Source organism: Hypomesus nipponensis, chromosome 11 (assembly GCF_054491055.1).
Source record: "Hypomesus nipponensis isolate SF chromosome 11, ASM5449105v1, whole genome shotgun sequence".
Classification (NCBI taxonomy): Eukaryota; Metazoa; Chordata; class Actinopteri; order Osmeriformes; family Osmeridae; genus Hypomesus; species Hypomesus nipponensis.
Window position 1 is genome coordinate 12,815,001 of NC_140371.1, and position 22,830 is coordinate 12,837,830.

At 51.4% G+C, this 22,830-nt stretch overlaps 2 protein-coding genes across 10 annotated transcripts in view; both read right to left on the reverse strand.

The window, feature by feature from the left end:
* camk2g2 (calcium/calmodulin-dependent protein kinase (CaM kinase) II gamma 2) overlaps positions 1-14,860 on the reverse strand; it is a 56,151-nt gene extending 41,291 nt beyond the window's left edge. For all 9 annotated transcript variants that reach the window (XM_084708842.1, XM_084708840.1, XM_084708843.1 and 6 more), the window contains exons 1-2: positions 14,703-14,860; positions 13,480-13,574 (exon numbers count right to left, since the gene is read on the reverse strand). In XM_084708842.1, the coding sequence (XP_084564968.1) occupies positions 13,480-13,574; positions 14,703-14,767 (160 nt within the window). In that variant the 5' untranslated portion in view covers positions 14,768-14,860. The remainder of the gene's footprint in view (positions 1-13,479; positions 13,575-14,702) is intronic.
* Positions 14,861-20,010: 5,150 nt separating this feature from the next.
* On the reverse strand, positions 20,011-22,563 carry LOC146268171 (arylsulfatase I). The gene is made up of 3 exons (XM_084709439.1): positions 22,223-22,563; positions 21,518-21,850; positions 20,011-21,112 (listed from the first exon to the last, which is right to left on the reverse strand). The coding sequence occupies exons 1-3, from the start codon at positions 22,561-22,563 to the stop codon at positions 20,011-20,013; spliced, it is 1,776 nt and encodes a 591-aa protein (XP_084565565.1).
* Between the last annotated feature and the right edge of the window lie 267 nt (positions 22,564-22,830).

A 22,830-nucleotide genomic window follows, 5' to 3' on the forward strand; every position in this document is an offset into this window, starting at 1 on the left:
CTTTTCCGTCAAACTTTGAAACCTCTGGGTTGACGTCAAATGGAATAGAAGCCCTGACCAGCGGCCCTTAGACCGCGAGAAGTGTAATGGAGGGTTCAGACCGCGACAGAGGGAGGAGCCATGGTCAGCTCTCTGCTTGTCTGTGCCCGACAGTGACGGCGTCAGGCCGCAACCACAACACAACAAGTGGAGGAAACAAGTGTGTCATCCTGGAGATGTATAAGCTCAAAACAAAACCACAAAAAGTGAGGTCAGCAATAAGACAATGCTATGTGTGTGTGTGTGTGCCCAGGTGGCCGATGGCGTGTTCGACAGGCTGCCACACGACACAGGAAAACGACCACACGTTTACATTTCAGTCACTTGCTGCGGCAGTGTGCTCCAGCTCTCCGTTTGTGGGTGCGTGTGTTTGTGTATCCTGACAACACGTCTGTGTCTACTAGTGACATAAGATGCGGGTTGTTGGCACAGACAGCTTAGGCCTGTGATTGGCCGGTTGTATGAGCAAGGGGGAGGGGTCTAGGGCACAGTGGTCCGATCTGGAAAGTATCAGCGAAGACAAAGTGAAACGAGGGGTGACACCTCACACACACACACAGACACACAAACAGACAGAGAGAGAGAGAGAGAGAGAGAGAATCACACAAAATGATTCCTAGCACCTTCACACGCCAGCACATATATACCTGGTGCTACACGTTGACTCGAGTCGTGAACCCGGACAGAAATGGGCCGCCAACACTCGCCGTCCAATCGCTACCTCACAAAGTCAAGATGCCCTGGCTTTGGTTTCGCCCCTGGCATCAAACGCCTCCCTGTCCCTCCTCCTCTCACTTGGTTTTCTCATCCCTCATCTTTTGCGCTCCCTCGACAGGGGCCGGCGGATTCTGCTCCACTCATCCGTTTGAGCTCAGCCTCCACACTCACCAGCTGTCTGGACACACCAAATTAGCAATACAAAGAGAAAAGGGGGAGAGAGGGAGGGAGGGAGGGAGGGAGGGAGGGAGGGAGGGAGGGAGGGAGGGAGGGAGGGAGGGAGGGAGGGAGGGAGGGAGGGAGGGAGGGAGGGAGGGAGGGAGGGAGGGAGGGAGGGAGGGAGGGAGGGAGGGAGGGAGGGAGGGAGGGAGGGAAGGAAGGAGGGAAGGAGGGAGGGAGGGAGGGAGGGAGGGGGTGCCACCGACAGTACTGAGAAAAGGCGTATCATACGGTGAGCAATGGCGTGCATGTGCGTGTGCTGGACTCTGGAGTTGCCTTGCCTGATCTATTCATCTCCTAGGGAATATCTCCACCTGTCCCCAGTGGAGCAGGGAGCTCAGATTATCCACTGTTTAAAGCAAACGCTGACAATGACCCCGGGGACTGAGACTGAGCCTCTCCCTGCCTCCGACAGTCTATCCCCCTATCGCCACTTATCCTTTGTTCCCGTCTCACTTCTCTCGCTCTTTCTCCTTCTCTGTCTCTCTCTCACTCCCTGTCTCTCTCTCTTTATCTCTCTCACGCCCTCTGTCTCTCTCTCTCTCTCTGTCTCTCACTCCCTCCGTTTCTCTCTCTCTCTCTCACTCCCTCTGTCTCGCTCTCTTTATCTCTCTCACTCCCTCTGTCTCTCTCTCTCTCTCTCTCACTCCCTCCGTCTCTCTCTCTCTCTCTCTCTCTCTCTCCCTCCGTCTCTCTCTCTCTCTCTCTCCCTCCGTCTCTCCCTCCGTCTCTCCCTCCGTCTCTCTCTCTCTCTCTCTCTCTCTGTCTCACTCCCTCTGTCTCTCTCTCACCCTCTCACTTCTCTCTCTCTCACCCTCTCACTCCCTCTGTCTCTTGCTCTCTTTCACCCTGTCATTCCCTCTGTCTCTCTCTCACTCACTATCTATGTGCATCCAGTCACAGTCCTGTGCTATGACAGTCTATCCTCTTCTTCCATCGTCCGCCATAGTGGCGTTCACCTGACCACTTTACCCCCTGCAGTTATCGGTCGCTCTACTTCCCTGCTCTACCTTTCTCACGGTGAAATCTCAACACGGTGGGTCTCAACCCTCGTTCAAATTCCTCACAGCTCCTTTTCTGTGGTCTCCATTGAAGTATGAATCCATCCCGATACTCTTAAGTGAACATGCGCACACACAAAAACACACGACACACACATTCAGACACACGCAGCCTCCAATCAATGAAAGATCGACGTTGATGCGTCTTACGTTCCCCATTTGAGATGCTTGCGTGTATGTAAGTGTTTGTAAACTGGGCAGAGTTGTGTGTGGGTGTGTGTGTGTGTGTGAGAGCAGCCACAGATCAGAAGGATCCGGAACACAGAGACAGCCTCACACACAGCAGGGCTGGTGTTCTCCCAGGGACAGGGCTGAAGGATTTAGTGGAGGCAAGGCTACACGGAGTGAAGCAGCGGGTTGTTGACAGACGGGTTTGGAGATAGACGATATATCTCTATCTATGAAGCCATGTTAGGAACACCCACAAAGTACGAATTCGTACGTGCGATGGATTTACTGCAAGCCACTGGTTTCTCAGCACCCATAGGGGGGATTGGCTGTGTCAACATTGTGAGGGGTGTCGTGGTGCATATTCAGCTTAGTGCTAAAAACACCCACGTCAATGAGACTCACGGCAAAAACGAGCTAACCGCGTTAGCGATTAGCGGGCTCCCGCGACATGCAAAGGAGACCTGTTGCGTGGAGCCTCTCATTTGACCAAATCCTAGCATTCACACGAGCGTTCCAAAACGCACAGTTACATATATATATATGCATATATATGCAGGCTAATATGTCTATGTCGCCCTGGTGACGAGAGCAGTCATTCGTAGTGAAGACAATGGCAAGCACGTAGCAACCCTCTCCAGACGGCACCACCACACTGCGGCACAGGGAAGACACTCAGCTCGCTCGCTCTCTTTCTCTCTCCCCCCCTCACCCTCTCTCTCTCTCTCTCTCTCTCTCTCTCTCTCTCTCTCTCTCTCTCTCTCTCCTCCTCCTCCTCCTCCTCCTCCCTCCCTCCCTCCCTCCCTCCCTCCCTCCCTCCCTCCCTCCCTCCCTCCCTCCCTCCCTCCCTCCCTCCCTCCATCCATCCCTCCCTCCCTCCCTCCCTCCCTCCCTCCCTCCCTCCCCCACTCCCTCTCCCTCTGTCCCTCTGTCCCTCTCTCCCTCTCTCCCTCTCTCCCTCTCTCTCTCTCTCCTTCCCCCCAGCCCCTCTCTTCCCATCACAGGTTCAGGTTCTCCTCCCTGCTGTCTTCATCCCCACCTGCTGCAGACCTGCCCCTCGTAGCCTGGTCCTCACCTGCATGAATCATGCACGGCTCTCGCTTTGTGTACCGATTTTTCCCGCTCGTATGACCTGCTCATTCCCACGCGGCCTCAGGGACACGCAAAGGGGGGCATGTAGACCCGGATCAGATCCGAGTCGCTCTCGGGCAGACGGCGGGAAAACGTAGAGCGAGGAAGCCTTGAGAGGATCGTTATTCCTAGCAGCCCTGGCTTCTTCTACGCCCCCTTCCACCCCTCCCCCCACTCACGTCCCTCCCCCTCCCCCCATCCGCCCACGCCGAAACGCCCGCCCACCAGCGCCAGCCTTCCCCCCACCAGGCCCCCCCCCCACCCCTCGCTGCCAAACTGCTGGCCTAAAAATCCCTCACCCACCCACCCACCCACACACACACACACACACACTCGCCTCTCTCTGCTCGCTCACGCTCACCGGCTCATCTTCTGGCAGTGAGGGAATTGCATTGCATTTCTGCATACGGAAACGGCTCCGAATCGTTTTTTGGCGTTTTTTTTCCCTTTCTTTTTTCCAAATACGAATGATGGGCCAGCGGGCCCCGTGCGTGGGCTGAGGAGCATGCGAGCGCCGTGATGCCTCATGATGTGTGTCAGGATTTCGCTGCGTGTGTCACTGGGGGGGGGGTTTTTCCCGCCGCCAATGTATCGCCATATGTTGGTCAGGGCATACAGTGTGTGCTCATGGGTGCAAGTGGATGCCTGTGTGTGGGCGGGTGTGTGTGTGTGTGTGGTGTTGGCACACACACACGGCGTCAATTCCGTCTACCGTACTGCGGCAGCCGCGAGGATTACAGCGGTCGTCGCGTGCTCCTCCCCTCACCTCAGAGTCCCTCGGAAGCGCTCGCGGCCGCTCGCTCGTGCATGCGCCGCTCGACGCGGGGGCAGCCGAGTGAGACGCAGCCATGTCAACAGAGGTGCACAATTAGAGGAGCTCGATGAGGTCTGTGCTGATAGAGGGGAAAACGTAAACAGTAGGTACACTGACTGGAGCGCACAGCCTATCAGTGCACTGGACACAGGTTCGGCGACTGTGAGCGTGCAACGATTGTTTGTGATATTAGATTGGACGGAATGCGGGCCGGTGAGTCACAAACAATGTTTTGGAAACATTGGGAAGAAGTGAGACATGGATGTGGGTCCAGCGCGCGCGCGCGTGTGTGTCATCGGCTTGCGGGCGCGATGACGCGGCTCAGTGTGTGCTGAGATCCAAATGTTCCCAAAGACAACCTGAATTTGCTCGCCCTGGGAGTGTTTTGTGCAAATGAGAACGGATGATTAAATAGTGACGGCGTCGGTCATTATTATGCTTCCTCGAGCTGTTAGTGTGGCGGGTTCAGCTGCCTATTTGAAAGTCTAATGAACTGTTTAGAACTGTTTTCAATACTGCATACCTACACATTCATCCCACTTTAATCAGTATCATTAATGACAGATCCGCCCCAAAAGAGAAACGTACAACATTATCGACATCTCTCCCTCTTCATATACTGTACATATAACACTGAGGCATAATCGATCCGAGGGCGGGTGACACGGAGAGAGACATACGGGGGAGACATCTGTTTGAGAGACACCCTAATGGACTTCCAATGGGATTCATCTTTGCCGTGAGAGCGATAACCGTCATTACCATCCTAGTCATGATCCACCTCATCGGTATTCATGATTCCACCGGGAGCCCCGCGCTCTTTGTTGTTCCTCCGTGTGATGTCACCCTCCAGTCCTGATGGACAGACGGCAGCAGTAGGGGCCCTTTCAGTCCAGACAATAGAGAGACCCTGGGAGGGGGGGGTCATCTCCGACGGCACACACACACACACACATATCATATCTATGGCTGTGAGCTCGAACACGTTGTTGACACAAGCGGACGCAGCGACACGGGCGCACTCGTCCCCTCTGCACAGCGGCGCGGCGGGTTTCGCGGGCCAGGGAAGGCAAGAGGGCAAAACACACGCGCGCACACTCAAACCAAAACGTACCGCAACAACAACAAAAAAGGGCTTCACTCATTTTCTCGGTACGGCTTCGGGCTCACTGACACGAACGTCGTACGAGTCCAAACCGTTCCGCCGTCGGCAAACAGTTCCGGGCACCTTCTGGAGCTGTGGTTGGTGTTGAGCTGACCTGACTGCTTATCCTTGACTCGACAGCCAGGGTGAGACAGGACGAGTCCGAGGGGTAGGGCAGCATGGCCCGCCACTGGGCTGGGGGCGTGCTTGACTGACTCAGTCGGCTTACTCACTGCTGGGGGTGAAGAGGCCGCGCCGTGACTTTGCCCGTGGCCTTCGGGAGCGTTTGATTCGACCGCTCTGTGGCTGCATGCGATTCCGCGCGAGGTTTGGGCCTATCAGAACTGGTCGGATCTGGCTGGGGAGGGCCTGTGGACAAAACCCTGCTGCTAAGGTGTAATGTAGCGTCACATGGCTTTAATTGAAGCAGCATCTGAGACACGAGGGGAAGTGCCTGTGTGCGCGCGCGTGTGTGTGTGTGTGTATTTATGTGTGTGTGTGCGCTTTTGGGTTTATTTGCCAAAAGCTTTTAACCACCTGCAACTTCTATTATTGGAGCCAACAAGTAGGGCTTGTCAATGAGGTTGACATCAATGGCAAAGGAAATAGGGAAATACGACAAGTATCGACCAGGCCAACACTGTTTCTCCTCGCAGCAAGCAGTCACGCACTGTCGTGTGTGAGATGTGGGTGTTGGGGGAGGAAAAGGGCAGGTGTAGGTGTAGGAATGACGGATGTATTTGGGTGTGTGTGCGGGTGTGCGCGTGTTGCGGAATGTCCGCATATGTGTGTTTGCATGTCAGGAGAGGAGAAAGACAGCCTTGTTAAGAGCGGACAAAATAGACAAACATTTCAAGAGAGACAATAAAACGTCTGCTAACGACTGCATCCCATGTCACATCCTGATAAGGCAAATGAGAGAGGGCCTTATCTCCTGTGGGAGTTGACACAGAAACCAAACCATCAAAGAAGTCATTAAACGAAAACGGTCTTCACGAGACGCCCCGTGGTCGACTATCAGCCACTTTTGTTAGCATGTCCACACAGGAAAAACAAGAAGAAAGGCTACAACCCACTAACATTCATCCCATTGTCTGCCAGTAAACAATGCCAGGGCATAGGAAGCTCGTCAGCAAGGGGTACTTGTCCAGCTAATGGCTGTATGGACTGTGAGCCATAGGTGTCTCTCTTCAGACAAATGCAGACACAAACTGCCTTACAGCCTCTTCTAACAACTGTTTGCCATTCGGGCTCGCTCATGAAATATATCACGTCAATTAAATATATATTCTACTGTTTTGTGTGGTGACTGTTGAATAAAACTGTATGAAACGACTGTACTGTCGACATGTCTATTGCCACTCAGCTTGTTTTTCACTCAACCTTTAAGGTGCATATATAGGCCTACATTTACAACCACACTGCCAATTTCGGTATAGTGGGCAAACCAGCATTTTGTTACATATTTTGCTTGCATTTTCCTTTGAATCTGACGGAAAACGAGAGTTTCAAATATGGGAGCATCTGTATTTGTGGAGCTTTCTCGTTGCCTGTCCCGCTGACAGGGTCGGGCCAACCAGGTATGTGTATTTGACATTGTTTGAATGTATTGACACAACGCCCAGAAGCCGTGGTCTGTGCAGCGGAGCGGGCTCGCTCGCTGACAGCAGACGAGCTGTGCTGATTGACGGTGTGACTGCGTGTCTGCGTGATCGGGAAGGGATGATCCTGTTACGTGTACCAGAGAACTGGGGGGGGGGAATTCTGACAGCCCCACGGTCCAGCGTGCACACGCGAGGGTAAAAAACAACACCCACGCGCGCTCGCAGGCTTTGCACCTGTGCGCGTCCGTCCGCACGCCCACTGGCGAAAGCGCGCTCGCGCCGTGCGCTGCCGTACGTCGCCGCAGATCCTCGTAATTACGTTTGTGATCAGAGCTCTCTGTGGGCACGGAGAGGAGGAAGAGAAGGGGGTGGAGGGGAAAGTGAGATGATGGAGGGAGAGAGAGAGAGAGAGACAGAGAGAGAGACAGAGAGAGAGAGAGAGAGAGAGAGAGAGAGAGAGAGAGAGAGAGAGAGAGAGAGAGAGAGAGAGAGAGAGAGAGAGAGAGAGAGAGGGAGAGAGAGAGAGAGAGAGCAAGGGGAGTCAGCTTAGGGCATTACTCAGCCCTAATCTCAGTACACTCTCTCACACACACCTCTGCAGCCTGTGCTGCAATTAAGCGTGCTTTTCAGGAAGGGCCTGAACCGCTTCCTCTGGTTCTAGGAGCCAGTTTCTCGAGGACACCCAGCGCACTCAACAGCATTGTTCACATGCAACACCTCACGCGCGCACGCACACACACAGCTTTGTCAGAGAAATCCTTACTGTCTGCTGGAAAGGAACACTTTTAACTGTAAAGTTCCTGTTGTCATCGTTCGTCTTTGCACGTGCCCGCGTGTGTGGTGTGTTGCGGCGACAGAGTGTGTATATGCCGCGCGCCACATCATCAAAGGCCAACGATTCCGTTTGAGCGAGAGAACGAGGACAGGAAGTGGAGCGGCGCGCGGTCAGGCCGGCCCCCTGCGAGAGAGAGTGGAAAGAGAGAGAGAGGAAAGAGAGGGGGGGAGAGAGAGAGAGGGAGAGAGAGATCGAGAGAGAGAGAGAGAGAGAGAGAGAGGGAGAGAGAGATCGAGAGAGAGAGAGAGAGAGAGAGAGAGAGGGAGAGAGAGAGATCGAGAGAGAGAGACAGAGAGAGACAGAGAGAGAGAGAGAGAGAGAGAGAGAGAGAGAGAGAGAGAGAGAGAGAGAGAAAGAGAGAGACAGAGAGAGAGAGAGAGAGAGAGAGAGAGAGAGAGAGAGAGAGAGAGAGAGAGAGAGAGAGAGAGAGAGAGAGAGAGAGAGAGAGAGAGAGAGAGACAGCATACGTCCAGTCCTCCTCATGTCGAGCCTCCTACCCTCACGCTGTGAGGAATCATGACTCGACACTTCTGGGACTTGAGCGGGCGTCTCGTTCTTCGAGGATTTCACACACACGCACGCACGCACGCCCTCACTTAAACAAAAGAAACCACAAACACATTTCCTCTGTCTTTGGGGGGAGGGGGTGTGGGGAGAGGGGGGGCTGGGGTCTTTGCCAAGACGCAAGAAGCGGGTGGGCGGAGAAAGACCCAATTTCACTCTCAGAGAGAAAGAACCCGATTTCAAAGCCCAGCGCCAGGCGAGCGAGGGCAGGCTCCCAGCCTAGATCCCATATGCGGGGATCCGAGAGAGGAACGGCGAGCAGACACAGGATACACCCCAAGCACGGGGGCATGAATCGCCCCCACCCCACCCCCGCCACAGCGAGAAGAGTCGACCGCGTGGAGCCGCTTTGCTGGATGTGACACGCCCGGACGGAAGGGGATTCAGTGCAGCAGGCTCTGGCAGGCGTTCCCTCCTGGAAATAAAGAAGCACTTTCTGTGACTGAGGTCACCGTGTGTGTGTGTGTGTGAGTCACTCGCAGTTCTGGGTGTGCTGAGAAAACGCGCCAAGGAACACAGGAGACTCTCTTTAACCCACATCTTCACCGCGGATCGTGCGGGCAGAGCCGACATAAAAGACACTTGTTGGCAAACGACCGAATTCCTTTAGCATGAGCATCCACACCTATTCTACTCAACAAATAGCCTTCGGGCCTCCGTAATCTATGCGTGAAGTCAGCCGGCAGAGTCCCTGTGGGGCACCAAAAACAATATTGACCCGACGCTACTGTAAATAGCATCATCGAGAGATGTCTGTCTTCCCCTCGTAATGACCCCTCGCTCTGTTCCTGAAGCGTACAAGAAGCCTGGGAGAGAGAGGCCAACGAGAGAGAGAGCTCCACCACGGCCTGGGAGAGAGAGGCTAACGAGAGAGAGAGCTCCACCACGGCCTGGGAGAGAGAGGCCAACGAGAGAGAGAGCTCCACCACGGCCTGGGAGAGAGAGGCCAACGAGAGAGAGAGCTCCACCACGGCCTGGGAGAGAGAGGCCAACGAGAGAGAGAGCTCCACCACGGCCTGGGAGAGAGAGGCCAACGAGAGAGAGAGCTCCACCACGGCCTGGGAGAGAGAGGCCAACGAGAGAGAGAGCTCCACCACGGCCTGGGAGAGAGAGGCCAACGAGAGAGAGAGCTCCACCACGGCCTGGGAGAGAGAGGCCAACGAGAGAGAGAGCTCCACCACGGCCTGGGAGAGAGAGGCCAACGAGAGAGAGAGCTCCACCACGGCCTGGGAGAGAGAGGCCAACGAGAGAGAGAGCTCCACCACGGCCTGGGAGAGAGAGGCCAACGAGAGAGAGAGCTCCACCACGGCCTGGGAGAGAGAGGCCAACGAGAGAGAGAGCTCCACCACAGCCTGGGAGAGAGAGGCCAACGAGAGAGAGAGCTCCACCACAGCCTGGGAGAGAGAGGCAACGAGAGAGAGAGCTCCACCACAGCCTGGGAGAGAGAGGCCAACGAGAGAGAGAGCTCCACCATGGCCTGGGAGAGAGAGGCCAACGACAGAGAGAGCTCCACCACGGCCTGGGAGAGAGAGGCCAACGAAAGAGAGAGCTCCACCACGGCCTGGGAGAGAGAGTCCAACGAGAGAGAGAGCTCCACCATGGCCGTGGCGAGGGGAACCGAAGCAGGGCAGAGGCTGCTGTACGAGGAGGCTTTTGTCATTCAGGCGTGACAGAAAAGCCCCAGAAACACACATCCATCCATTCATCCGTGCGCACACACACACACACACACACAAAAACACACTCTCTGTCTCCACTAATTGGCCTGTGTTGACGTCCCGGCCCTGTATAAAAGGGAGGGTTTGCGTGGTTTCTGCGGCACACGTGCACTACAAACCTTCATCAGATCTACATGGATTGCACAAAGGCGAACGCAGGGTGCTTTATCACAGAGACTCTCTCTCTCTCACTCTATCTCTCTCTCTCTCTCTCTCTCTCTCTCTCTCTCTGTCTTTCGGCTCAGTCATTAAAAATTCACAGTTTGTCCCATTAAAGATTCACTACGCCAGTTCTTGTACGTTTATCAGGCCTCCGCCAATCGGCCTCCAGCGAGCACATAGGAAGCCTTCCAAGGCCCTGATAACACACTCTCACACACATGCCTGCATGCATAGGACATTATGCAGCAACTGATCTGGTGGAGGAGAAGACAAAGAAAAACATTGGGAGGAGGACAGTAAGCAGCTCAGCGAAAGAAGACTAGAAGAAGAGAAGGAGGGAGGAGAGAGAGAGAGAGAGAGAGAGAGAGAGAGAGAGAGAGAGAGAGAGGGAGGGAGAGAGAGAGAGAGAGAGAGAGAGAGAGAAAGAGATGGGTAGGGTGGCCCTGCTCAACTCTTTACCATTTCCCAGACAACGTGGCCTTGTGTCAATTATTCAGCAGCAAGAGTTCCATCAGCCTCTCGAAAACTGCCAGCTGAGCTTAGCGCCATCCGCTAGGTAGCGTCCCAATTAGCCCGCGCACTTCAAGACACCTGGTAAGAGAATGTTTGTCCACATACAAATCCTAAATACTACCCAAGGCCTGGGAGGCTCCCTAAGCAGAGGGGAATGATAAAACACACACACACACACACTCTAGAGACCTGGCAAGGTGAAAGTCTGCAAAGGCTCCACATCCAATTCAAGCTCACAAATGGAGTGCCTGCTAGGAGTCCTGGGAGACCACAGTCATTAGAGCCAGTCCTGTTAGGCAGCTGGGCTGACCCATAGCATCCATTCATGACTCATCGAGCGCTACCGTATGATTGATACAGGATATCTGGTAGACATGTCTTAAACAGTGCCCTACCTTGGGCAAATGCATCAGTTCATCAGCGGATGTGTGGTTCTTTCAAAACAATCAACGGTTCGGTGAAATAAGAGTTGTTGACCAAAGGGGTGTGTGTGTATGTCTATTTGACACTAGTTTGAATACACACACGGAGGCCACATGTAAATTAATTTGGATTAAATAGCAGTATTGATTTTGGAACGCCAACTGAGTGAGAGACGTGTCCCTCCTGCCGTAAACAAACAAACAAGACTTGGGAGAGGACCAGATGTGTGTGTGCCGTGTGTGTGTGTCTGTGTGGTGTCTTTACAATCCAGGCATAATCACTGACCTATAGCCTGCCGGCATGACCTTTCTAGGCCACAACAGAAGAGGATTTAATCCCACCCACATCATGCACTCAACTCATCTGCACAAATGCTCCCAATTCCCTGCAAAATCAGTTTGCCTGTGATGTTTGAAAACACATCACGCAGATGGAACGAGGGGGGGGGGGGGGGGGGAAGCTTTAAAGTCACCCACACACACAAATACTCAAAGATCACACACAAGCATGAGGAGATCGCACGCAAATACAAAAACACGCGTGCGCACACACAGGGCCCTTCGCTATAATAGCGACGGGATTTCAATAGCTTGTGCACCTTCTCTCTTCTTTCGCTTCTCTCTTTTTCCGCTTCTTCCTATTCGTTTCCAAAACAAATAAAAGAGTTGCAGGAATCATGCCCCTTTCTCCCGTGCCTCCATTGTGGGTATGGGGGGGGGGGGGGGGGGGGGATTGCAGCTTCTGTTTGTGTAAAACAAGTCCCAGGCTTTCAGTTTTGATTAAGGGCACTGGCGTTAGAAGAAGCAGTAAGGAAAAGGGAGTGTGTGTTGTTACAGAGTTTGTGTGTGTGTGTGTGTGTGTGTGTGTGTGTGAGCCACTGCCTCCGCTTGGCCCTCATCACTTGTAATTCAGTGCCAGCCAATGTGATGAACAGTTTCACAAACCCTGTTGCTGGGTAACTTCATCAGGGTCTCTGCCAATACAGCTCTCCAAACTGTGTGCAACTAATTACCTGTTGCTTACGGTCTTTCAAAGAATCTCTTCTAAAACACATCCTTTGTTCACCAAGTCCAGTAGTTGGAGCAGAGAGCAAGAGAGAGAAAGAGAGAGAGAGAGAGAGAGAGAGAGAGAGAGAGAGAGAGAAAGAGAGAAAAATGATAGAAGAAAAAGCAGGGCCAGTTGTAATTCAGCTGCCCTCCCCAGGGGAATGGCACAGTCTGCCCAGATATGGCCGCTCTGTCGTGTTTCTCATTATCGCACGGCCTCTTCCGCTCGTGCCCCTTGTCCATGCCAGCCATGGCTAACGCCTTCCTGTCAACGCCACTGACATGGCAGACAACCGACATCAATATCACATCTTGATGAGAAAGAACACCACTCAGATTCTCAGATCAATATGCCACCTCGACCATGATTTGGTTTCAGCTGGAGTTGGAGAGAAAATAGGGCGAGGAGTTGTCAGCCCTGGAGCAGGGGAGGGCAGCAACTGTGAAAGGGGGTGGAGAGTGCATGTGGAATTACGGTGTAATTATAGTGTAACAACCACAGCTTTGGTCATGGGATGTTAAAGTCCCCTTCATGACACGAACCCGAGCCTAATCACACACGCGAGTACACACGCACTGTACACAATGGCGACAAGAGAAAGTGCTTGGACCCTTCAAAAAAAAAAAAAAAAAAGAAAACACAAAACAAATGAATATCCATCTCCATCACATGTTGAGTGCGAGACACGAGATGGCCCAACTTGATACCCGAACAGACAGGTATCAACAGTGTCCACTTTCCAGAAATAGATCCCACGTCTTTGTTTGCTGTTGCAGCATCGGCAGCGGTGGTGGTTGCCCTGGCTCACGTATCCCCAACCTTGTGGCCAAGGCTTAATTAGATGATATCCACACTCGAGGACGACCGTTGTTCGGCCAACAAAATATGTTCCCCTGCACTCTGGGCCTCTGGATAGGGAGGGCTTGCAGAGTGTGCTTGTGTACGTGTGGATGGAGGTGGAGTACTGTTTTCAATGTTAACACAAGGGGCCTCAACTGAGATTCAACCCCAGTGTCTGACGTAGTCGACTTAACGTATTTCAAACACAAGATACGTCTACATAGCCGTCCCAACTGTAGAGCCACTAGAGAAACTATTCGGACTTAACAGTTCAAGAGTTGGAGTGCTGTACCGATCACTGCACAAGGCTTTTGGCAGTCCAGCGGCCTAACATTTGGTTGCTGGAGGTAAAAATGGAGAACAAACACATTCGACACAGCGGCTGAGCTACAACTTTGACAGAAAGCACTGGAACAAAACATCTAAGTGAATTGGTTAGAAGTTCAAAACTTGGAAGTGTGGAGGCTTTTGCAGACTTACCTCTTGCTGAGAGCTTTTTCGTGTTAATAATTTTAGCAGCATATTCCTGGCCAGTGGACTTCTTGACACATCTTCGTACAACTGAGAAGGCACCCCTATAAGAGATATGTACCAAAAAATAAGTCAACAGACATTGAACTAAAGACAGGAAATAGGGTACTTGCACAACAAAGTAAAAAAGAAACACATGACCCCACCTAAACGAATCTGTCATTATAGCCTCATCGTTAACTAAAAGTAAACCGGGTGAGAATTTCACATTGCGATTGTTTTCACGGTCGCCTGACTGCATCAGTTTCGCACGAAATTCAATCAAAAGGTAAGTCACAAAACGTGTTTCTTCATCGCAGTATAGCTATTGCATGCTCTTTACTGATTGAGTAACTTATGCCTGACTGAGAATGGGGCTTGTTGTTTTAATAGAAGATCCGAGTCAACTGCATTTAACAGTGCAACAGAAACGTGAATTTAGAACTGATCCACAGTCGGCTAAACGGCGGCGTACAGTTGAGCGTAATTCATTTTGACAGCTATATAGCTATCAGTAGTAGTAGTGAAATATATGAAGGCTACACCGTTTATCATTATTTATTTTCATGCAAAACATCATTAGTTGGAGCAGAACTCCATAAACCAGTCATGGGATTTGTAATATGCGAAGAAAGACAGCTTTAAGCGTGGTCTAGCGACAGTTAACATGTATCTTTGCAAAAATATGTTACAACGCACATTATAGGTATGGGTGATACAACTATTACACAATACTCAACGAATGCATCATTCCTTCATGACAAATTCACTACATAATTGAAACAGAAAAACAACAAAAACCTAACAATAGACACGTATGCAACAGACAACGATCTAAAAATTTACTTTTATGATAGGTGTTGTTTGAAATGTATCAACCAACACATACAGCGGATGTCGTTTGCAAGGTGTCCATATTCTATGATAAAACGAGGCATTTAAGTTCGGTGCACGTTCGCATGCAAGCTCAGCTTCTCATATGGCTTTAGAACATTTGTAATAAATATTAAACAATAAGGTTGGTTTAACAAGCCTCAAAGCAATCACCTCCGCGTTGAAGTGGTGCCTTCGCTTCCCTGTTTTTGACATACCCTGTCTTGTCAACAGTCAACTAGACACACACAATGAGCCTCACAAAGCAGCCAAAATGCTTAACAAAGAATTCGGAGGAGAACGATATCGTTGTCGCTTACTTTCCGAGCTCTTCATACAGCTGATATTCGTCAGTAAATCTGGTTGAGGTTACAATTGTAGCCATGTTGTGCAGGGGGGTGTCGCCTCTCGGTTTGGTGACTGCCTCGTTCAGGTTTCGGGAGGAGATCTCGTAAAGGCAGAAGGAAAGGGAGATACAGTAGAGGTAGTGACGGAGGGAGGGTAGAAGGAGGAGGAGGGTGGTAGTAGCCTAGTGGTGGTGGTGGGTGAGGTAGAAGGAAAAAAACGTCAAGCAACGCGAGATCTCTCCCGCGTGCTATGGTCTAGGTTCAGCCTCCGCTAACCGTTCTACAATTGAAGCTGTAAGTAAACTAAGCACAAATCAGTAGACGAAGGGAGGTATCGGAGCCTAGACATAGACGCATTCCAGACCAAATTCAAATGTTTGGCAATACGAGGACGGAATGATGATGAAGACTAAATAAAGCTTTACATTACCACTCAATTGCAATATATTCTTGGACAATCACACTCATGCCTCTCTACAGGCTTGGACAACCGTCTGCATAAGCCACCTCTACTGGCATATTATTTCTAATATAATTGATCAAACGTTATCCCACTGCATGACCACATTCTCTGGGAAGCAATTCATCATCATCATTATCATCATGCCATCCTTTATCCAATAAGCCCACAGCTACTCTAAAATGACATTGCTCTTTGGAGTGTACAGACACCTATGTCTCAGTAAGATCTTGGTACAAGTAAGTATTCATTATGTGCTTAAGTGTCTTATCAAGGCCATGCACAGTACCCTCACCCTGAGAACCTCAACCTAAAGAAAGAAAAATGCGTCTTGTCTCTGTGGCTTTATAGGTTAAGTATATTGAATTCATTGCTAAGTCTCTTTTTGGAGAGATGTTTTACTGTAAGTTAGAAGGATCATGTTTTAAAAGACTGAAATTGTGCATGTTATGTAATGGCATTCTCCACTGTAAAGGTTTAACTGAGCTTTCATGAATATTTCATAAGGGGTATTAATATTTCCTCATCGCAGTATGTTTAGGAGTCACGTGGGTGTGTTGGAAAGGAATTTAGTGGGTGGGTGGGTGGATGTAGGGAGGAGAAGAGAATGTATTGGCAAGCATCAGAGAAGGCTGTACACTTACCTCTCTCAGTGTGCATCTCTGTGTAGGCCTACTGTATGAGACCATGTTTCCACCATTGCATTAATGCACACCCCCAAACAAATGTCCCTCCCAGGGTTCAACCGACCTTATCTAGGGGTGCGTTTCTCGCGGCAGAAGCAGTGGAGTGTCTCTGAGCTGGGAGGGTTTCCCAGGCTGCCTGGTCGAAGAGCACCAGTGATTAAAGAGTGTTTGCGGTGAACACAGGAGCCGGGACTCTGGCTTCTGCTGTAATTACAGGGAGCCAGACTGATATGAAAGCCTAATTAATGTGGTGCAGAGGTGGCTCGGTATTAATTGCGGCATTTTTCTGTGATGTTGCTGTCGGCCGAGACTTCAACAGGCGGTTCACAGGGTTGAGTGGTGGTTGGTTGGAAAGGGATGTGACATCCTGAGAGAGAGAGAGAGAGAGAGAGAGAGAGAGAGAGAGAGAGAGAGAGAAATAATGGGGAAAAAGCAGGGCCAGTCGTAATTCAGAGAGAAAGAGAGATAGAGAGAGGGGTTTGGAAAAGGCAGGAACAATAACGCTCGATGGCCACTTTCCACTCCCGAGTTGTGTTTGTGTTGTGTTTGCGTTGTGTGTTCGAGGGTGAGGCATGGGGGCGTTTCGAAAAGTAATTTGATCATTTGAGGTTGCAGATGTTATTCGAACGCAGCCCTATGCCTGTGACTTTGATAATATCATTGTTGGAAAGCCAGTGTGTTCGCAAACACACACACACACGTAAACACACACACACAGACACACACACACACACCCTCCACCAGGTCTGGACTGGGACTGAAAAACAGCCCGGGACTTTGAAACACAGACCGTCCCATGACCGTGTATTATTATAATGTATGTATTTTTGTTTGCATGATGCCGCGGCTGTTTGACTCGGCATTTCGGGAAAGCTCCCGACTCCCCCGACGGCCAGTCCGAACCCTGCCCTCCACCAAGAGCCAAGAGAGCCAAGTTTGGATTGCGTGAGGAAAGAGCCACTCATTAGCAAGGACGATAGAGGCCTCACTTCCTGTTTTGCTCGCTCCTGCATCATCCCATTACGTTGCATTATTGAGATAGGAAGCAGGAAGCAGACACCTCATGTCACCACTGGCGAAGGGAGCTTCCATATCACACATCAAACAATCACAACAAGAGTGGCTAAAATATACAATTGTGTAGTGGAGCCGTAGAGGTTGAGAGACTCACTCAACAGGAGTGATTCCGACATGGCTCCCAGGTGGAGCTCTCTTTCGAGGGCCTCTCTTCCCAGTTGGAGTTGGGCAGGGAGGTGAAGTTTGACGTGTGTGGAGGACGGCTGGTAAGCACAGGACGGGCACACATTCAAGAGCTGAGAGTTAGGCGCTCTCCAGCCTTTCTGAGTCTCTCTTTCACACACACACACACACAGTGCAGACATTCTGTATACACACACACACACCATGGAAAAAAATTACGGAAAGTGAAGAGAAGTGGTTTATCAAACTGTAGCTGACACGATTGTTACTTCTCTATCTGGTCTTACCACATATCCAGAAATATGCTAAACCCCCAGAAGAAGAAAAAAAAACACTTTGGTATTTGTAGAAAGTGCATCTGGGTCATTATTCTCGCAACAAGTCGGGTGGCATTACCGAATGTCTGGAGGCTGTGTCTGTCAATTACAAAACAACAGGATTCGAATAATGATGTATTTAAAATGACATTAGAGCTATTCTCATGGTTAATAAGTGACTTTTTAAAGGGAAAGGCTGTCAATGTGTCCTGTTCCTCTCGCTGGACTTGCACCTTTTCAAAGAGTGACTATTTAACGAGGGCTTATAGCTCACCAACAGAAGAAGGGGTTGTGTGACCATAAGATAATATGTTCAGGTTCTCCCTTGTTTTACTGTAAATGGCCTCCACATTTAGCATGTGAACTTGTATAATCCTTCTGCACATAACATGCGCTAATATATTTGACTGAGAGCCACATAATACTCTCCTGAACATGCAAGGGAACATGCTAGAGGCACTTATGTAGAAACTTACAGCAGATCCCTGAACACATCGTATTTTACTAGTATTTGTAGTATCATATAGTATTCGACAAGTATTTGTAGTATCGTATAGCATTTGACTGCTCAGTTGCCTTTACAATGTATGACGAATTTCACCGTGAAGTGTGTGCGTGTGTCCACAGTATGTGTGTATGTGTAAATATTTGTGTACATAGTATGTGTGTGTACAGTCTGTCACCCTGTGATGTATAGCCTGCGAGTGTTCTTCATATCTTCAGGACACATTGTGTCACTTCATAGGAATCAGTTCACTACGCCTTTAGTGTGCTGGAGTTTTAGGATTTGAAACCTCTGGTGGCTGGCCTCTAAGCACTAGCATTAATTCAAAACATTCTTGACAAACCTTGTCCCCAGATTCCATGTTCAGTGTTTTGGCTGGGAGGATAGTGTATACGCACGTACTGTATCCACTTAAAACACATTTGAACACACACATACATACTGTTAATTGGCATGGGTTATACACAAATGCATAGACACATTTGAACACAACCTCCACAACACACACGCACACACACACGCACATACACAGTCCCACGTTCATGCAAACACAAACACACACACACACACAACCCTCCCACACAATCATTACACAAACGCTCAACTCAAGTGACAAATCGCCCACACATTCTGTCAGAGTGTATTTATACATGGAAGAACACATTTCAGTATACCAAGCGGTGTCCAACTATACATAGACCTTTGCTGGTATGTTTTGATATGTTCATCTTCACAAATGAAGAGATTATAGAGTTAGAGGCAAAGCGGGGATTGTTCTAAACCATGGGCCCTTTGCTCTTACCCTGGGGAGCCCTCCTCCCCCTCCTCTTCCTCCACCTCTCTATTTATGTAAGAGCGTGTACACCCTAGCTCATTTCTCTCCTCCATATTCTCCCAACCTATTGCTCCTGAACGGACCTGAGCCTTTGGAAGAAGCAAAACGTAGAGAGCCAGAGAGAGGAGGAGGACGAGGAGGAAGAAAAGTTTCCTGATGCTGTAGGAGAGAGGCCAAGAGCAGGACAAAATGTGAAGAAATGAGAGAGAGAGAGAGAGAGAGAGAGAGAGAGAGAGAGAGAAAGAAAGGAAGGAAGAGGGAGAGAGAGAGAATGAGAGAGAGAGGGAGAGAGTAAGGGAGAGAGAGAGAGAGAGAGAGAGAGAGAGAGAGAGAGAGAGAGAGAAAGAGAGAGAGAGAGAGAGAGAGAGAGAGAGAGAGAGAGAGAGAGAGAGAGAGAGAGAGAGAGAGAGAGAGAGAGAGAAAGAAAGAGACAGGGAGGGAGGGAGGGAGGGAGACAGAGGAGGAGGGAAAGAATGTGAATTGGCTGGAGGGTGAGAAGAGGAGGCAGGAGAGTGGTGGGCAGCTCGTTGAATGCCCTGACACTGTTGCTGGAAAGAAGAAGTGATCTGGCGCTCCCTACTTCTGTGAGCGGGATCTTTTCAAACCTTGTCTCTCTGGCACGGTTTGAGACCAACACTGCAACTATTCCTACACAAATGTCTGGCTAGTGCGTAATGTAGTGCTACACACCCAACAGAACAAACTGTTTGGTCCGGTCTGTTCTAGTTAGATCTGCTTCATATCGTAGTCTTGGTTTTTTGCCAACAGGCACATCCTACTTGCACATGAGACACATGTGTGGGAACATAGCTCTAGGTCAGGCAATGCTGTATGTCAACTGGAGTAAAAGACTGCCCCAGTGTGTTTGACTGTGCTTTTGTGCTCAGGGTTTCCTGGTATGTTAAGGCCATGCTGTGCTGTTCAGAGGTTTGGGATGTGAGCGGGGTGTCAGATGGGCAGGGAGCTGCGTGAAGGGTTTGTTATATAGCCAAGTACAAATGACAAACTGACATTTGTCAGGAGAATATCCCTCTGGTTGTCGGTGTCATTCCAAGTGTGTCCTTCTGTTGATGGGCGAATGAGACATCAAATGTTCCTCTTCTGTCGTTCATTTGCCCCCACCCATTGCTTTCGCTGGGTTTCTGTCTCTGTCATGCTCGCACAATCTGTCGGTTGCACAAAGTCACCTTCTTTTTTTGTATCCGGGGGACAGACAGTGAGTCAGCTAGCCTCTCTCTCTCTCTCTCTCTCTCGCTCTCTCTCTCGCTCTCTCTGTGGCTAGAAGAACAGCGATGACCTCTGTAGACGAGATCCCACCTTCTTGAAGAGGGCTTTCAGTTTACACACCTTGCACGGTCTCATCCTGCTCTTCCTCCTCCCCCAGCCTCCTGCGTCCTCCTCCCCGCTGTCCCCCTCTCCGGCGTGGCCCTCCACGCCCAGCCAGGGAGTCCACACCCCCCCGTGGAGCTGGGGGTCCGCCATGGGGTCGTCCGGTGGGTTCCGCGGGGGCACAGCTGTCTGGTTGTACTCGGCCAAGCGCGTCAGCAGCATCTTGACGACCTCGGGCCGCGCCTCGGCCAGGTCCGACCTCTCGTAGGGGTCGGCGGTGACATTGAAGAGCCACACGGACTTCCCCCTCTGGTCGCGGCGCTTCTCCATGTCCTGCCACTGCTGCGGACCGCCGGGGAGGGTCTGGGGGGGCACCCAGTCCCCGTCGCCCACGTTGCCCGTCAGAAGCTTCCAGTGTCCCGCCCGGATGGCGGCGCGCACCGCCGTGTCCCAGATCCCGAAGCCGTTGAGCGCCAGGGCCCTGTGGTCGGGCTCGCCGGGCCGCCGGGAGACGGGGTCGATGTTGAAGAGGATCTCGGTGCGGGGACTGGCCACGCCCTGGCTGATGGCCCCCCACACGTCGTGCCCGTCCAGCCGGCCCTGCTCCCTCTCCGGGGCCCCGGCCAGGGCCAGCAGGGTGGGGTACCAGTCCGACACGTGGATCAGCTCCCGGCTCACCACCCCTCTCCTCTTCAGGAGGGGACTGTGGACGAAGCCCACCGCCCGGACTCCCCCCTCCCAGTAGGTCCCCTTCCCCCCCCTCAGGGGCCAGTTGCAGCCCCCTGATAGCGGCTGTCCACCATTGTCAGAGGAGTAGATGACAACAGAGTTTCTGTACAGGCCCCTGGTTCTGAGTTCCTGGACCAGCTCCCCCACGCTCTGGTCCACAACGCTCAGCATGGCGGCGTAGTGGCGGCGGGGGCGGTTGCCCATGGATTGGTAGCGTTGGAGGTAGTGATGGGGAGCCTGCAAGGGGGTGTGGACGGCCTGGAGGGCCAGGTACAGGAAGAGGGGCTTCCGGGGATTGTGGGTCCGCAGGATGTGCTTCACCCTGATTTGAGGATACACATCAGGTTTATGTCATATCCTTACACAACTCAAGTATGCTCTGGAGACACTCAATTTGGATGTTATGAAGTGTGTTATGAAACCAAACCAAACATTATCCTATTATAATCAAAATCAACTCATTTTTTAAGTTGAAGTCTGGCATTTGGAACAACAATCGGAATTGGATTTAACTACATAAGTAAACAACCAGGTTCCTTAGAAGAGCAGAGCTAAACTACAACCGTTTACATTTACTATCATCATTATCAAGACTTATTTGAGTACATTGTGTGTACGCGTGACAATGTTGAGATATGAATGTGTAAACAGTATCTAAAGTATTTGGATCATCTCCAACAGTCAAACACACCCCATCCTGGAACCCCAGGCAGCACCCAAGGCTCACCTCTCCAGGTAGAGCAGAGTGGAGTAGTTGCCGCTCATCTCCCAGGCGGGTCTCTCCCCCTCATGCAGGTCGAAGCCGCAGGCCTCGGCCCCGTCGCAGCTCTGGAAGTTGAAGTGGTCTCCACTGCCTGTCAGGGAGCCCAGGAAGCTGTGGAAGCCCCGCCCGGTGGGCAGGCAGCCCGGCCGGCAGAAGCCCAGGTGCCACTTGCCCACCATGTGGGTGGCGTAGCCGGCCTGCGCTAGCCGCTCTGCCAGGGTGGGGGTGTCGGGGGGCAGGCACAGGGGCTGGCGGGGCCGGATGATGGAGTGCTGGAGGCCGGTGTGAATCTGGTACCTGGGGAGGTGGGGGTGGGGCGGAGGGAGAAATGTATGCGATCTAATACAGCTGTGCAGTGTGGTATTTAAGTGGCAGTGTGGTTTCCCAGATTCGTAATGCTAAGAGCTTCTTAAGAGCATTCTAAGAGCGTTCTAGAGCGCTCTTCGAACGTTCTTAAGAAGTTCTTAGCGTTAAGAGCTTCTTAACGAATCTGGGAAACCCGGCCAATATCGATGTATCTATAAACATGGCACCAAAGCATAGATCGTCTTCCCTACTATGGTAGGCTGATCATTACACTCTACTGGGCTCTCAGCATAACAAGTTTACTCCCGGGAAGATACAGTGAATCAATATTGTGGAGAACAATAAGAGGATCCCAGTACTCACAGTCCTGTCATGAGTTGGCTCCGTGAGGGAGAACAGATAGGCTGGACATAGTAATTCTCCAGCTTCACCCCTTCACCAGCCAGCTGGTCTATAACCGGAGTGTGGATGTCCGATCCGTGGTACCCCACATCCCCGTAGCCCTGGTCGTCCACCATGATGAAGATGAGGTGGGGGGGCTGGGGCTGAGGCTGAGGAGGGGGCAAGGGACCCGGGGCCCCCCCCACAGACCCTCCGAAGGCTGAGCCAGAGGTGCGGTTGGGACTCTGAGCCCCACACAGGCAGAAGAGATGGCCCAGCGTCGCCAACCACAGCGTGGCCAGAGCCGACAGGAAGACCGGCATCGTCGCCTTGGGATCTGGAGGTCTTCTCTCTCTCTCTCTTCGTCTGGGGCTTGTCCGATCCCAACTTCTATTCATCCACGATCAGTGGAGATGGTGCAGGCAGGGTGCTAGACGCTGCATTTGGAGTCTGGTCAGTGAATCCACGGTTGCATGTATCCACGTTGTTGTGCTGGTTGTAAACTGTCTTCTCTCTCGGTCTCAGTCGTATGGCCGTCTGCGGCTCTTTTCCCGTGCGGTCCACAGGTTGTATAAGACTGTCTGTGAAGA